The sequence below is a fragment of the Podarcis cretensis genome, assembly GCF_951804945.1.
Source record: "Podarcis cretensis genome assembly, chromosome: 8".
Taxonomy (NCBI): Eukaryota; Metazoa; Chordata; class Lepidosauria; order Squamata; family Lacertidae; genus Podarcis; species Podarcis cretensis.
This window is the reverse complement of record NC_137177.1, coordinates 1,371,423-1,388,976: the sequence shown is the minus strand read 5'-3', so window position 1 is coordinate 1,388,976 and position 17,554 is coordinate 1,371,423. Positions and strand designations below refer to the sequence as shown.

At 46.3% G+C, this 17,554-nt stretch overlaps 1 protein-coding gene across 2 annotated transcripts in view; it reads right to left on the bottom strand.

Annotated features, from left to right (window-relative positions):
* CLIP3 (CAP-Gly domain containing linker protein 3) overlaps positions 1-14,862 on the bottom strand; it is a 41,468-nt gene extending 26,606 nt beyond the window's left edge. The window contains exons 1-2 of one of the 2 annotated variants that reach the window (XM_079985559.1): positions 14,719-14,862; positions 9,826-9,986 (exon numbers count right to left, since the gene is read on the bottom strand). In XM_079985559.1, coding sequence (XP_079841685.1) covers positions 9,826-9,961 — 136 coding nt within the window. In that variant the 5' untranslated portion in view covers positions 9,962-9,986; positions 14,719-14,862. The remainder of the gene's footprint in view (positions 1-9,825; positions 9,987-14,718) is intronic. The other variant, XM_079985560.1, reaches the window with a different exon arrangement.
* Positions 14,863-17,554: the final 2,692 nt, after the last annotated feature.

Genomic DNA, 17,554 nt, shown 5'->3' with positions numbered 1-17,554 from the left:
GAACAAAAGATTTTGTTCCCAAAGCCAAGAAGCCAAGACCAGCCTGTCCTTATAGAAAGAAGAAGCCCCCGCCAAAGAAGATTGGTAAAATAAACTATTGAACTATGCAGGACAAATTATTTAATTTGAAACCCAAGAAAGAAAGGACTTTGACATTTTCTTCTTTTATTTTCTTTTTCATCTCAGGGGATAAATGACTGCATATTTTTCATAAGCTTTGCGTATGGATTCTGAAATACACTCAGAGTCAAGGAGTAATTTCGGTGTTATGTGCTAAGCTTGGACCCTGGAACAGATTCTCCTCGCATTAGGAAAACCTCTACATGTCACTTGTAATAAGATGATTTCAAATCGAAATAGTAAGAATATAAGGTTTTAAGAACGTGTGTGGAAAAAGTATTCAGTAATGAAACCAAGAGGGGGAGGGGAGGGAAGTCAATCAAAACTATGGTTTAAAAAAATTGTTGTAGATTTTTTCTTTGTTTTAATTGGAAAGTGAATAAATAGTTATGGGAACGCCCCCCCCCAAAAGGCAAGACATTTAAACAAACAAAAAACCAAACTAAAACAATACAAAATAGATAGGGCCAAGACCCATTGATCTAGCTAGGGAAGCCTTGCAGATCAAAAGTATCTTGAGTTGTTCTGGCAAAGTGCAGATAGTTGGGGCATAATATAACCAGGGACGGCGGTGAAGGTCCTGTGTGAGTGTCTGGAGGCGGTTGGAGGATCGATGGCAGCTAACGGATTGAGGTTGAATCCTGACAAGACAGAAGGACTGTTTTTGGGGGACAGGAGGTGGGCCGGTGTGGAGGATTCCCTGGTCCTGAATGGGGCAACTGTGCCCCTGAGGCACCAGGTGCGCAGCCTGGGAGTCATTCTGGACTCAGGGCTGTCCATGGAGGCGCAGGTCAATTCTGTGTCCAGGGCAGCTGTCCACCAGCTCCATCTGGTACGCAGGATGAGACCCTCCCTGCCCACAGACTGTCTCGCCAGAATGGTGCATGCTCTGATTATCTCCCGCTTGGACTACTGCAATGCGCTCTCCATGGGGCTACCTTTGAAGGTGACCCAGAAACTACAACTAATCCAGAATGCGGCTGCCAGACTGGTGACTGGGGCGGCTGCCGAGACCACATAACACCGGTCCTGAAAGACCTACATTGGCTCCCAAGACGTTTCCACGCACAATTCAAAGTGTTGGTGCTGACCTTTAAAGCCCTAAACGGCCTCAAAGGCCCAATATACCTGAAGGAGCGTCTCCACCCCCATCATTCTGCCTGGACTCTGAGGTCCAGCTCTGAGGGCCTTCTGGCGGTTCCCTCCCTGCGAGAAGCCAAGTTACAGGGAATAGGGCAGAGGGCCTTCTCGGTGGTGGCGCCCGCCCTGTGGAATGCCCTCCCAGCAGATGTCAAAGAGAAAAATAAGTACCAAACTTTTAGAAGACATCTGAAGGCAGCCCTGTTTAGGGAAGCTTTTAATGTTTGATGCTGTATTGTTTTTAACACTGGATTGGGAGCCGCCCAGAGAGGCTGGGGAAACTCAGCCAGATGGGTGGGATATAAATAATATTTTTTTATTATAAATTATTGTGGTACCTCAACAGGAATGCTATTTCACAGAACAGGGCCAGCTAAATTAAAAGCCCCCCTCCACGTTATGGCAGAGCGGGCTTCTGAGATATTGGCTGGGGCTGATGGGAATCGGTAGCCCACAATTATCTGGAGGGCCTTGGCCACCCCTGCAATCCATCTCTGTATGATAAACCAACTATAAATTCAATCTGCCGGGACGTTCCTTTGTGCTAAGCTCACTGCAGGAGAAGAGCAGGTCCAATTTCCATCAAGGCCCTTCTTGACCGGATGAATGCATTGCAGTCTATTAATCACCTGCCCGTTTGCTGATTAACCAATTCAATTTAATCAGCACACTATTCCCAAACTCGATAAACAGTTTCCTCAAAGGGAACTCTTCCTTCAGTACTGGAGCACAGGATAATTTACGGTTTAATCAACAAAAGCTATGATACACAGTGTTAGAAAACAAGGCCTCATATGTGTGTGTGTGTGTGTGTGTGTGTGTGTGTGTGTGTGTATTTCCTAGGACAATAACACCTCAGAACCAAATAATTTAAATACAAACTCCCCAAAACTGTGAAGCTGATTTGCAGCCCCATTGATTAAAATATGCCTTCCCTGATTACATATGGATTCTGTCCCTTAATCAAACTGAAGATTTAGTTGGTTGCGGCTGCAGCCCTAACCATGTCTGTAGGGACTGGCTGCTAGTGACCCACTGGGCCAAATCCACAGTATTAATGCTAGCAAATAAAGTCCTAAATTGCTCGAGACCCAAAGATTGCCTTCTTAATACCCACAGCAGGTGAGGCCCTGGCAGTGGTGGTGCCATTGGGGGTCTCCTGGTTGCCGCTGCCCCATGACAGGGGCTTTTCAGTGGTGGCTCCCTGGTTGTGGCATGCCCTCCCTAGCAAGGTGTGTCTGTCTCTGTCGCTAAATTTATATACCTCCATCCAAGGATCGCAGGGCAGTGTGCAGTATAAAAAGTAACAAAATAACAAAGGAAACCATAACACACAAACACAGTTTAAAAGGCCAGAAGTTGTTTAAGGCCCGGGAGAAGAGCAGTGATTTCACCTGGCCCCTGACAGGAGCACTTTCAATAGGAGAGCATTCCACAAACAGGGAGCCACCACAAAAAGGCCCTGTTCTCATGTTTCTGCACTTCGGACCTCCTGAAGAAAGGCCTCAGATTGCGATCACAGGGTCGGGACTGGTTCATATGGGGGAGACATATTGGGGGAAGACAGTTCTTGAGGTGTTGCCGTCCTGAGCCGTTTTAAGGCTTTATAGATCAAAACCAGCACTGTTAATGGGGCCTGGAAATTAATTGGCAGCTCCTGCAGTCAGGCTAGGATGGGTGTAATATGTTCAGACCTTCTTGCCCTGGTGATCAACCTGCCCACCAATTTCTGCACCCGCTGAAGTTTCCAAACCGTCTTCAGAGGCAGGCCACGTATAATATGCTGCAGTAATCTATCCTAGATGTTACCAGAGCAAAAACGGCAGATGTTCAGCTATCCCTGTCCAGAATGAGGCCGAAGCTGACGGAAGGCACTCTGTCATTATTAACTTGAAAACATTCCTGTTTATTCAGGCATTTTGGCGGCTGAAGAATTCTGCTCCTGAGAGCCCTGGCAGGATAAAATAATGTTTTAAACAACATTTTCTAGCTGTAATTGCTTTTAGATGTTTTCCACTGTAATTGCATTTACTGTGTTTTAACTGCTTAGTTTTTGCCTCTGAGGGACTTGTCACCCTGGGCTCCTTTGGGACGATGCAAATTCAACTCATCAATCAACCAGGACAATACGGGTGGCTAAGGGGGTCAGCGAGGGCTTTGCATGGGTGCAAAGTATTGCGAGGGACCTGCCCAGGGCCGGATTTAGGTTTGATGTGGCCCTGAGCTCCTGAAGGTAATGGGGCCCTTTATACGTCCAGCTGTCCGTTGTCCACAACAAATTGTCACTATTTTTTGTGTTGAATATATGCTATATGGTAATTTATGGGCCTAATAGGTATCTCAAGCCATTGGCACATGTTGCCATGCAAGCAGTCCATGCAGAATGTCGGCACCCTATATATAGAAAGGAGCAAAGCAGGGATATTTGAGCGAGCAGGCAAGCAGGCGGGGCCCACGACTTACAGAGTGGTGCATGCTCTGGTTATCTCCCACTTGGACTACTGTCGTGCGCTCTACGTGGGGCTACCTTTGCAGGTGACCCGGAAACTACAACTATATACTTGAAGGAGCATCTCCAACTCCATCATTCTGCCCGGACACTGAGGTCCAGCTCTGAGGGCCTTCTGGCGGTTCCCTCATTGCGAGAAGCGAAGCTACAGGGAACCAGGCAGAGGGCCTTCTCGGTGGTGGCGCCCTCCCTGTGGAACGCCCTCCCATCAGATGTCAAAGGGATAAACAACTACCTGACATTTAGAAGACATTTGAAGGCAGTCCTGTTTAGGGAAGTTTTTAATGTGTGACATTTCATTGTATTTTTAATCTTTGTTGGAAGCCGCCCAGAATGGCTGGGGAAACCCAGCCAGATGGGTGGGGTACAAATAATAAATTATGATTATTATGATTATTATTACATCCTAAAGGGACGCAGGTGGCGCTGTGGGTTAAAGCCTCAGTGCCTAGGGCTTGCCGATCGAAAGGTCGGCGGTTCGAATCCCTGCGGCGGGGTGCGCTCCCGCTGCTCGGTCCCAGCGCCTGCCAACCTAGCAGTTCGAAAGCACCTCCGGGTGCAAGTAGATAAATAGGGACCGCTTACCAGCGGGAAGGTAAACGGCGTTTCCGTGTGCGGCTCTGGCTCGCCAGAGCAGCGATGTCACACTGGCCACGTGACCCGGAAGTGTCTCCGGACAGCGCTGGCCCCTGGCCTCTTAAGTGAGATGGGCGCACAACCCCAGAGTCTGTCAAGACTGGCCCGTACGGGCAGGGGTACCTTTACCTTTACTTTATTATATCCTAGGAGCTGACACAACACAAAACACTGTTGCTGTATGTAGGTTTTGTTTTATTTGTTTTGTATCTTATATTTTGGAAATGTACATCCACTTTCCACGATGCCTTATGAGGAACGGCTAAGGGAGCTGGGCATGTTTAGCCTGGAGAAGAGGAGGTTAAGGGGTGATATGATAGCCATGTTCCAATATATAAAAGGATGTCACATAGAGGAGGGAGAAAGGTTGTTTTCTGCTGCTCCAGAGAAGCGGACACGGAGCAATGGCTCCAAACTACAAGAAAGAAGATTCCACCTAAACATTAGGAAGAACTTCCTGACAGTAAGAGCTGTTTGACAGTGGAATTTGCTGCCCAGGAGTGTGGTGGAGTCTCCTTCTTTGGAGGTCTTTAAGCAGAGGCTTGACAACCATATGTCAGGAGTGCTCTGATGGTGTTTCCTGCTTGGCAGGGGGTTGGACTCGATGGCCCTTGTGGTCTCTTCCAACTCTATGATTCTATGATCCTTTAATTTTTGGGGGGCCCCCAAGAGAGTGGGGCCTATAGCTTGTTTAGCTTATATGGTACGTAAATCCGGCGCTGGACCTGCCTCTGTGTCACATTTGAAGCGCCTCTTGTTCTCTTCCCTTGCAGTCAAGAGGAAAGCCACAATGGCCCTTGCCGTCTCCAGGGCAACCTCCAAAAAGCCTACACAACTGCTCCCTTGTCCCTTTCTCAGCCTCTGCTGGACTGAAGGAGCCCTCGATCATGCCCAGGGCTTCCAATTCCCCTCCTCCTCTCCCTTGCCCCAGACCTCCTCAACTCGCTCGTTTTTATGGCTTTTCTCCACGGGCAGCGCCAAAAACGCAATAAAAAAAAGCATGTTTTGAGCTGAGGTCCGGCAGGCATCAGAGGAACCAGGCCAAACTCTGCACCCCACAATCGCTGCGTATTTGTATCTGGCCGTCCCCGAATACTTGAATTATTTGCTTCTCATCGGGGTTCGGCCTCAGAACCCGCCACACACACCTGCCCCAAGCACATGCCATGATGTTCTTTGCTAACACGCCAGGGCTGGTTTTAGGGTCTAGCGTTCCAGGAAACCACTTGGGGGGCCACCCTCTCATCTAGAAACAGGACAAACAGCTGATATGCGCAGCTTAGACCCCGACCTCCATACAGGAACAACAGATTATTGCTTTCAATTTGTGGGGGACAGGGCCGGATTGAGGTTTGATGCGGCCCTCAGCTCCTGAAGGTAATGGGGCCCTTGATATGTCCAGCTGTCCTTTGTCCACAACAAATTGCCGCTGTTTTTTGTGTTGAATAGATGCTAGATGGTAATTTATGGACTGAATAGGTATCTCGAGCCCTTTGCACATGTTTCCATGCAACCAGTCCATGCTGGGCATCCTATATATAGAAAGGAGCAAAGCAGGGATATTTTGGGGAGCAGGCGAGCAGGCGGGGGCCAGGACTTACACCATAAGAACACTCTTTGTTCTCTCCTGCTTTGTTTTGCCCTCGGTTTCCTTTTAACCAACTTTTAGCAGGCAAGCAAGCAAAAATTGTAAACAACAATCTAGGGCCCTGCACTTTCGAACTTGACAAGGGTGGCTAAAAATAATATCCTGATAAATCTTTCCCCCCCCCCCACCCACCACCCCCATCTCAACAGGTTGCGGCACAGTGTCCTGGAGCCCTTCCAGACGACCCGTTCAATCAGCATTCACCCCGATTTATTTTCAGAGAGATTAGACGCTGTTGGCGATTTCGTGAACATTCATTTTTGATTTGTTGGCAAGGAGGTTAATACGACGTTGCATTTAAGTGAGTGCTGTCCCTCACTTTCCTTATCACGAAAAAAGAGGCCTGGTCTCTGGGAGAAAGCAGGTTTGTATTTCTGGTTATTCTATCCATGACGATTATTGTGATTTATTATTTATATGATAGGATGAGGGGAAGGAAAAATTCACGCCTCCATAATCACTGCTTTCATTTCTTTCTTTTTTTTAAAAGCAATTTTTAACCCTTGCAGATTAAAAGAGAGGGATTAAAAAGGACGGATGGTGAAATATACTCGGAGTCGAGAGTGGATTTCATGCTCTTTATTCAGCTCATAGTGGTGAGGAGGAATGAAAGTTCCCCCAGAATGTCTGCCTTATATACATTATTTACACAATGGGCCCCACGTGATTGGCCAATTCCAGGATTCACCTGTAGGCCAATCAGGCTGTGGATTCACTTCCACCTGGAGCTGGATTGGGTGGCTCCTGTGGACCAATCAGACTGCTGCATTTTGGATCCTATTGTTCTAGGACCAATCAGACTGCTGCATTTTGGATCCTATTGTTCTAGGGCCAATCAGACTGCTGCATTCTGAATCCTATTGTTCTAGGGCCAATCAGACTGCTGCCTTTTGGATCCTATTCAACTCAGTACATAACAGATGGGATATCTGTGAACTCCCATCAACTCCATCCAACATGGCCAACTGTCAGGCTTTATTTATTATTATTATTATTATTATTATTATTATTATTATTATTGGGAGGTGGGTCACCTCCCGCTACATTTGTGCAGGGGACGGGGGCACAAGTTAGCCATCCCTTGTTTAAAGGAATGTAACGAACTTTCCAAAGACGGAAAAGCGTTTCAAGAGATGGATTACGATTACGATATCTTTATTGTCATTGTCCCTTGCAGAACAATGAAATTGAAAAACTACATAAAACTACATAAAAACTACATAAAACATTCAAACCCCCCTAAAACTCTGAAACCCCATTTTAAAATACACTATACTATAGAGACCCCTTGTGCTGCGTTTAGAACCAAATTGGGTAGAAACTGTTTCTCAGGCAGCTAGTCCTAGTCTTTATAACCCTGGACCTTCTTCCAGAAGGCAGAAGCTGAAAGAGATCATTTCTGGGGTGCGCACTATCCTGCGCTATCTCTGCAGCTTTCTTACGGCACCTGGAAGCGTAGATTTGATCCAAGGTGGGAAGAGTGCACCCAATTATTCTCTCCACAGTCTTTACAACCCTGGACAGCATTGCTTTTCCCCTGACCGTGCGGCTCCCAAACCACACACACAGACCATAAGTTAATACACTCTCCACAGTACAATGGTAAAATGCCATCAACAGGTCCTTGGAAAGATTGTTTTTCTGGAAGATTCTCAGAAAATATAACCTCTGCTGTGCTCTCTTCACCAGGTCTTTGCTGTTCTCTCCCCATGTGAGATGGCGTCCTGCACTGCTCCATTATCCTCGCACAGGAAAACAAAAAACTATGCAAACTTAGGAAACAGATGCAAATCTGCTTCATCTACACAGGTCGCAAAACTGTGCATTTCTTGGTACAAAACATATGCAGCTGCTTTTTATCGGGTCAGACTATTTAACTATTTAACAGGGAGAAATGTAAAGTATTGCACTTGGGCAAAAAAAATGAGAGGCACAAATACAAGATGGGTGACACCTGGCTTGAGAGCAGTACATGTGAAAAGGATCTAGGAGTCTTGATTGACCACAAACTTGACATGAGCCAACAGTGTGACGCGGCAGCTAAAAAAGCCAATGCAATTCTGGGCTGCATCAATAGGAGTATAGCATCTAGATCAAGGGAAGTAATAGTGCCACTGTATTCTGCTCTGGTCAGACCTCACCTGGAGTACTGTGTCCAGTTCTGGGCACCACAGTTCAGGAAGGACACTGACAAACTGGAACGTGTCCAGAGGAGGGCAACCAAAATGGTCAAAGGCCTGGAAACGATGCCTTATGAGGAACGGCTAAGGGAGCTGGGCATGTTTAGCCTGGAGAAGAGGAGGTTAAGGGGTGATATGATAGCCATGTTCAAATATATAAAAGGATGTCACATAGAGGAGGGAGAAAGGTTGTTTTCTGCTGCTCCAGAGAAGCGGACACGGAGCAATGGCTCCAAACTACAAGAAAGAAGATTCCACCTAAACATTAGGAAGAACTTCCTGACAGTAAGAGCTGTTTGACAGTGGAATTTGCTGCCCAGGAGTGTGGTGGAGTCTCCTTCTTTAAGCAGAGGCTTGGCAACCATATGTCAGGAGTGCTCTGATGGTGTTTCCTGCTTGGCAGGGGGTTGGACTCGATGGCCCTTGTGCTCTCTTCCAACTCTAGGATTCTATGATTCTATGACTATCATCTGCTTTAGTACTGCCTCCTCTCCCTGGCTGTGGCTTTTCGGAGTTTTGGGCAGAGAGGGGTCTTCCTTACCACCCCCACCCCCCCACACCTGATATTACTTGATGGAGATGCCCGAGAGTCAGCCTGAGGCCTTCTGCATGCAAAGCAGCTGCTCTGCATTCGGGCGCTACCCCCCAACCACCTTGTTTCCTCTACATGCAAAGCACATGGAGCCCTGAGCACAGCGGAAGAAATTGCTTTGAAGCATCCCATGTAGTGTCCGATTTACGTACAAGCTAAACAAGCTCTAGTTTAGGGCCCCACTCTCTTGGCCCCCCCCCAAAAAAAAAATGTAAAGGAAAAAAACCCCTGGATGTACATTTCCAAAATATAAGATGAAAACCAAATAAAATAAAACCTACCTACAGCAACAGTGTTTTGTGTTTGGTAGGCTCCTGCAATGTAAGTCATGGCCCCCGCCTGCTAGCCTGCTCCCTCAAATATCCCTGCTTTGCTCCTTTCTATATATAGGGTGCCAACATTCTGCTATTTATCACTATTAGTAGTTTGCATCATATATTTACACCTCTTGTTATTTCATGTTCTAGCAAGTTTCTAGAGACTAGATGATGAGTCTTTGTAAACTGTGTTTTGTTCTTGCCAAATGCAGATGTGTTTGCATTATTTTCTTATGAATCAAAAACCATTTTAAGTTAGAGCTTAATAATTATTCCACTATTAATATACTTCTTCTTCACTGTATTTCACTATTAATATACTTCTTCTTAACTGTATTTCAGTTCAATAATTACTTTGATAAAATACATCTTTTGTGATGTGCAAATGGCTTGAGATACCTATGAGGTCCATCAATGACCATCTAGCATCTATTCAACACAAAAAACAGCAACCATTTGTTGTGGACAAAGGACAACTGGACATATCAAGGGCCCCATTAGCTTCAGGAGCTGAGGGCCGCATCAAACCTAAATCTGGCCCTGATCCCATGCAACCACTTAATTTGTGACCCGCTGATGGCCCACCTCCTGCCTTATCAGAATATGCACAGACTTTGTGCATCTTTCCAGCTTTGGAACGATGGAATTCAAGGCAAATGATGGAATTCAAGGAATGGACTCACCATAATCTTTGGGGAGTGGGGCTGGGGCAGAAGGGTGGACCATTGCTTTCTTTCTCCGCTCCAAGACAGGGCTCTGGAATTCCAGCGGCTGGTGGTCATCCTCCGAAGGGAGTTCTGTCGAGTCGTCTTTGGTCATGGTTCCTGGAAGTTTTTCCCCTCTGCTAAAGAGGAGAAGGAGCGGAGAATAGGAATGGAGCTGAACAGCAGAATTTGAAACTTCCAGATATACAGACCTATCTTAGGCCAACCTCGTGATCTTCACGCTGTGCAAACTTGGCTTTTAAAGGTAAAGGTAAAGGGACCCCTGACTATTAGGTCCAGTCATGGCCGACTCTGGGGTTGCGGCGCTCATCTCGCTTTACTGGCCGAGGGAGCCGGTGTACAGCTTCCGGGTCATGTGGCCAGCAGGAGTAAGCTGCTTCTGGCGAACCAGAGCAGCGCATGGAAACGCCGTTTACCTTCCCGCCGGAGCGGTACCTATTTATCTACTTGCACTGATGTGCTTTCAAACTGCTAGGTTGGCAGGAGCAGGGACCCAGCAACGGGAGCTCACCCTGTTGCGGGGATTCAAATCGCCGACCTTCTGATCGGCAAGCCCTAGGCTCTGTGGTTTAGACCAGGCTTCCTCAACCTCAGCCCTCCAGATGTTTTTTGGCCTACAACTCCCATGAACCCTAGCTAGCAGGACCAGTGGTCAGGGATGATGGGAATTGTAGTCTCAAAACATCTGGAGGGCTGAGGTTGAGGAAGTCTGGTTTAGACCACAGCGCCACCCGCATCCCTTTAGATAGTCGTAGAGAATATTTAAATCTCAGAATAGCTTTGGAAGTGGATATAGGCTGTAGGGTTAGAAGTAGAAAATAGTGTATTTTAAAATAGTATCATTTGTAAGTAATAAAATGTGAAGATTTTTATGGTTAAAGTAAGCGTGATAAAAAAATGGTTTGAAATTATGATATATGTAACTGCTAAAGATGAGGTAAAATGAAAATCAGATGGGGGGGCATTTGGAGAAGCTCACCTAACATCTTTAGAAAAATAAGGATAAGACAAGAATCTGTTTGTATGGTTTGTTTTTTCTGTTTGTGTTCTTTATTTGTGTTATAAAATGAATAAAATTTTTGAAATAAATAAATAAATAGTCGTAGAGAATGGGGTTGTGGGTTCGAGTCCCAACCTGGGTAAAAGACTCCTGCACTGCAGGGGGTTGGGATGGATGACCCTCAGGGTCCCCTCCACCTCCACAATTATTCTATTGATTCTATGAAAAGCATTATCAGGCAGACACCTCCAGGAAAGGGTGCAAGCATTGCTTTTTTTACTGGGGGTACGCGGGGGTACGCACACCCTAAACATTTTGTGAATCTACGTTTGCAGGCCCTGCGGAAAGATGTCAAGTCCCGCAGGGCCCTGGTCTCTTGGGACAGAGCGTTCCACCAAGTCGGGGCCAGTACTGAAAAGGCCCTGGCCCTAGTTGAGACCACTCTAACCACCTTGCGACTTGGGACCTCCAAAGTGTTGTCATGTGTGGACCTTAAGGTCCTCCGCAGGGCATACCATTTATTTAGCAGTGCAGCGACAGATAGGACCTGTGGGCCATTCCAGATTTGAGATGATAAGGAATAGGAGAGAGGCCTGCCCCATAACACCTGAGCTGTTGCAGCAAAACAGCACCGCAAACACTATTTTGATCTGGAACCCTAAAAAGTCCAGCGGCAGCTTCAAGTCTTTTGTGGCGTAAGCTTTCACAGGCTGAGCCCATCAGGTGCACGGTGGGGTTTAGCCAACCAAAGCTTGCGCCACAATAGAGTGGACAATAACAGATTAACGTGACTATATCTCTGAAATTCATTGTACGCTTCGGAACACTGTGCTGGAAGACTCAACCCATTACTATGACGGTCATATCGAGGCTCTAAGCACATCTTCATTCCAGTCATTAAAGGGAGCCGCAAACCTGCTACACGTGAGCAAGTTGTGTACAAACGTAGACTTGCCATGGACAAATTTAATGATATTTGGAATTGATTTTTATATATACAGTATATTACAGTATACTGCAGTATATTACAATCTCTCTCTCTCTCTCTCTCTATATATATATATATATGGAATTGATTTTTATAAATACCATATTAGATTAAGGTCTGGTTAACTACAACAACAATCCCCCTCCTTTTATGTTCTGTACACAATATCTTTTTTCTGTTATGTTTTCTTCCATGGGTACTATTTATTCTTTTTTCTTCTTTTTTGTGTCTTATCTTACTTTGTGCACTTGTACTTTTGTATTTTTTATTTTTCAATAAATAATATGTTTTGGAAAATATCAGGCTCTAAGCAGGCTCTTGTCTTTTTAACAACTGAGGATTTGGTAAAATTCATGTTCTTCTTCCTTCAAAAGGCACACTGGTGTTATTGATGTTAATCAGGATAACAATGAAGGGCTCAAAATCTGTTTAAGGTGCTTAGTCACAATTTAGAAGCAAAATGCCTTCCTGCAGGTTTACAGTCTAAGCACTTTTAAAACACATTCAGAGCACATTATTTGCCTCAAAGAATTCTGGGCACTGTAGTTTAACCCCCACAGAGTTAAAGCTCCTAGCGAGCCTTAACGAATTACAGTGCCCATAATTCTTTGAGGGAAAGAAGGTTATTTGAATGTGCTTTAGAGTTATAGCATTTATACAGACTAAGACTGGCAAAATTTTCAGTTTAAGGGGCCGCTTGATTTGGAGATATAAAACTGCGTCCCCAAATACTGACTAGGATATACAAACGTAATATCACATCCTTTTACAGCACAGCTTTCAGGAGATACCACGATCTCTGGTTCCATATGGAGTGTCCAATGGGCACTGTGAAATCCCTAAAATTGACTGCACTCTTGCAAAACTGCTATTCCCAAGCCTCCTTTGGAACTCCATTAAAAAAACTCCACAACTCTGTGTGTTTGAATGCACACCCAGAGGTAGAAATATGAGCAAGTCTTCCTTTCTGAGCACAAAGAGCTATCGGGAAGAATCAATGGATGGCGTAGGAAAGAATGTCAATCATTTTTCGATGCGTCCAGATGGGGGATTGATATTGTAAACAGATCGTTCAGATATCACAGATGCTTCTTTGGCAACAGGTTTTGTTTTAACTTATCAAGTATTCCCCAGAAAGGGTAAATCCTGATTAAAATTGTGCCGGCAGGGTGGGGAGGGAGGTTATGGGCTGGCATTTAGATGCCAAGGATGCTGCAAAAAATGTCCACATATGAGGAGCATCCATCCCACAATAAACACATGCCCAGAAGCACACTCTTTATTTGCCAAGGATTTATTTTATTTAAAAAAATCCCTCTCTTTAAGGGTTTATAGAGGAAGTTTGGTTGCATGTGCCTTAGGTATCTTCCTGGGTTTCACAGATTAAAACAGAGACATGTTTGTGTACTGGTGATTCTCAATCAACTCCCCTTCCACATTTATTTATTTGTTTGATTTAATGATTACCTATATACCTTTCCAAGGAGCTCACAGTACCTACATACAAGGTCCTTCCCTTCCCCATTTTATCCTCAAACAACCCCCCTGTGAGGTAGGATAGGCTGAGAGACAGTACCCTGCCCAAGAATCAGCCTTCATGGCCTAACGAGAATTCAAACCCAGGCCTCCCAGTTCCTAGTCTGAAACTCTAACCATTACACAACACTTCCCCACACCTTGCTGGCCTGGTTTTCTTCATTTACTACGCAAGAGACCCGGTCCCATGCCAAAGCAAAATATACAACTAAGCTCAAAGGAACTGTTTCTCTTTTTACAAAAAATAAAATAACACCTTGAGAATGTGTTGGGACAGTGTTTAGCAGCAGCATGGTTGTATAATTGATTGTGCAACACACTTACTAGGGAGGAAGCCCTGCTGGAGACAGTGGAGCCTACTTCCGAGTAAGCATGCAAGGGATTAACGTAGGAACGCTGCCTTTTATTTCTCCATCACACTGAACCTGCGGCCTTCGGAGGCTGTCAAAGATATTCAGGGATGGTTCGCCCGTCTTGACAGGCAGTTCTAGGGGGTGGGGACAGAAGGGAAATGGCCATGTTGTTTTTAGGCAAGCAAATATCTGGAAGGAAAAGGGATGCCAGGAGACGGAAAAGAAAGCCGCTGAGGGGAGAGAGGGTGGCAAATACAGGAGGGAAATGGGGTGCTTTGGGTGGGGACCCCACTGGAAGGTGCTGTTTACAAGGAGTGGATGATGGGTGTGAGCGAGGAAGAGGGCAGACCAGAGGGATTCTGGGGGATATGGCAATATGTCAGTTGCAGATGCCTGTCGAATAGCAGTGGTAGTAGTAGTAATAATAATAATAATAATAATAATAATAATAATAATAATAGGGTGTGGCCTCTACCCCAGGTGATGGAAACAGGAGTGATTCTAGAGCCACAAATAGGTGTGTTGTTGAAGAAGGGCAGAGTGCTGGAATATGGAGGGTGGGGTGTCAGGAAGGGGTCTACGGCCATGGATGCGATCCACGGCGAGGTGCAACTGGGATGGAGATGGGGCGCGATGGGAAATACTGGAAAGGGAGGAGGGTTGGGCAGATTAGAGATGGGGGGGTTCAGGTGTGCGTGGCTGGGAAGGATACAGGAATGCGTTGGGGGGGCCTATGGAGAACAGGTAGCCCTGAGGATGGGGGGCGGAGCTTGTATTTTTTGGGGGGGGCAAGGATGGAGATGGGGAGAATCTGGACTTGGTGGCGCAGGTGCGGCGTTTGCATCTTTGAAGGTCTGGATGGAGGGGCCGGGCCCGAGATCTCCCCCCGCCCGAGATGGCTGCCTGCCTCTCCCTCCGCGATGGGGAGGGATGGAGGGATGGATGGGGGTCCCCCCCAGCCCCCCATCACCTACCTTGTGGGAGGCTGGCGTCCCCTCCGAGGGGGCCTTTGCTGCGCGCCCTCCTGCCTCTGGGGCGACGGGGATGGAGACGGGGATGGAGACGCGCGCAGAGCGGAATGGAGGCAGCAGCAACGCTCAGGCGCCGCCTCTCGCTCGCAGCATCAGCACCAGACCGAGGGATGCTCGGCCCGCCTCCTTGGCGGAGGGGGAGGGGGGGAGGGAAAAGGAAAGTCCCGGGGTCGGATCCCTGCACCGCTGCAAGCTCAGGCAACCTCCCACGGTGGCCAACCTCACTGGGCTGGTTTGTTTTGTTTTCTTTTGAATCATCAATAGGAGTATAGCATCTAGATGAAGGGAAGTAATAGTGCCACTGTATTCTGCTCTGGTCAGACCTCACCTGGAGTACTGTGTCCAGTTCTGGGCACCACAGTTCAAGAAGGACACTGACAAACTGGAACGTGTCCAGAGGAGGGCAACCAAAATGGTCAAAGGCCTGGAAACGATGCCTTATGAGGAACGGCTAAGGGAGCTGGGCATGTTTAGCCTGGAGAAGAGGAGGTTAAGGGGTGATATGATAGCCATGTTCAAATATATAAAAGGATGTCACATAGAGGAGGGAGAAAGGTTGTTTTCTGCTGCTCCAGAGAAGCGGACACGGAGCAATGGTTCCAAACTACAAGAAAGAAGATTCCACCTAAACATTAGGAAGAACTTCCTGACGGTAAGAGCTGTTCGACAGTGGAATTTGCTGCCAAGGAGTGTGGTGGAGTCTCCTTCTTTGGAGGTCTTTAAGCAGAGGCTTGACAACCATATGTCAGGAGTGCTCTGATGGTGTTTCTTGCTTGGCAGGGGGTTGGACTCGATGGCCCTTGTGGTCTCTTCCAACTCTAGGATTCTATGATTCTATGATCTTTATTGAATTAAAATGCAAATATATATACAGTGGTATCTTGGGTTACAGATGCTTCAGATTACAGACTCCACTAACCCAGAAATAGTGCTTCAGGTTAAGAACTTTGCTTCAGGATGAGAACAGAAATCGTGCTCCGGTGGTGCAGCAGCAGCAGGAGGCCCCATTAGCTAAAGTGGTGCTTCAGGTTAAGTACAGTTTCAGGTTAAGAACGGACCTCCGGAACGAATTAAGTTCTTAACCCGAGGTACCACTGTACATACATAAAGATAACAAAGAGAAAAGATTAAGACAAGAAAAGAAGGGGGGGGGACACACACCTACAAAACAAGAATTTGCATTATTATACAACCGTTCATTGGATTTCTAAATAAAAGACTTCCAGTTCTTCACGCTACAAGCTCAGGCAACCTCCCACGGTGGCCAACCTCGCTGGGCTGGGGTTTTGTTTTTTTTGCTTTTTAAAAAAATCATCTTTATTGAATTAAAATACAAATATATATACATACATAAAGGTAAAAAAAGAAAAGATTAAGACAAAAAAGAAAGAGGGGGGGGAAACACACACCTACAGAACAAGAATTTGCATTATTATACAATCGTTCATTAGGGACGCGGGTGGCACTGTGGGTTAAACCACAGAGCCTAGGACTTGCCGATCAGAAGGACAGCGGTTCGAATCCCCGTGACGGGGTGAGCTCCCGTTGCTCAGTCCCTGCTCCTGCCAACCTAGCAGTTCGAAAGCACATCAAAGTGCAAGTAAATAAATAGGTACCGCTCCGGCAGGAAGGTAAACGGTGTTTCCGTGCGCTGCTCTGGTTCGCCAGAAGCGGCTCAGTCATGCTGGCCACATGACCTGGAAGCTGTATGCCGGCTCCCTCGGCCAGTAAAGCGAGATGAGCGCCGCAACCCCAGAGTTGGCCACGACTGGACCTAATAGTCAGGGGTCCTTTTACCTTTACAATCGTTCATTAATAATAATAATAACTTTTATTTATTCCCCGCCCTCCCCAGTCAGAGCCGGGCTCAGGGCAGCTAACACCACTAAAATTACAGTAAAATCATAATAGGGGGAAAAAACAATTTAAAATGCAGGTTAAAATGAAATTTAAAATGCAGCCTCATTTTAAAAGTAGCCCATAGATCAGGACCATAAGGGGAGGGAAACATAAGGGTCAGACTGAGTCCAAACCAAAGGCCTGGTGGAACAGCTCTGTCTTGCAGGCCCTGCGGAAAGATGTCAAGTCCCGCAGGGCCCTGGTCTCTTGTGACAGAGCGTTCCACCAAGTCGGGGCCAGTACTGAAAAGGCCCTGGCTCTAGTGGAGACCAATCTAACCACCTTGCAACCTCCAAAATGTTGTCATTTGTGGACCTTAAGGTCCTCCACGGGGCAGACCAGGAGAGGCGGTCCTGTAGGTACATGGGTCCTAGGCTGCATTTAATTTCTAAATAAAAGACTTCCAGTTCTTCTCATTGTACTTGTATTGTAATTTTTGTTTAATGCACAGCCTTCTATTACCCTAATTTGTTTTCGTGTACTCTAACCAATTAACATTTGCACATTGTATTTTACAAGGATCTGTTGTAAGGATGCACACACAGTGTTTCGGTGCGCTCCAACGTGACATCCGCTTCTCATTTCATACTGGGCTGTAGTACTGGGTCTTGTGGGTTTAACTGTCTGCATTTTAATATACATTTTTTTAAAACAATTATTGTTTTATTCCATAGGAAACCGAACTACCTTAGAACCATCCTTGATTATTTCTAGCCATGTTTTATCTGTATTTGTTTTTATTTTTGCAAACCAACTTGTATCCTGGTTCGGGGGGGGGAGGTGGGATTATATCAGGGCCAGATTGAGGTTTGATGCGGCCCTCAGCTCCTGAAGGTAATGGGGCCCGTTCTATGTCCAACTGTCCTTTGCCAAGAACAAA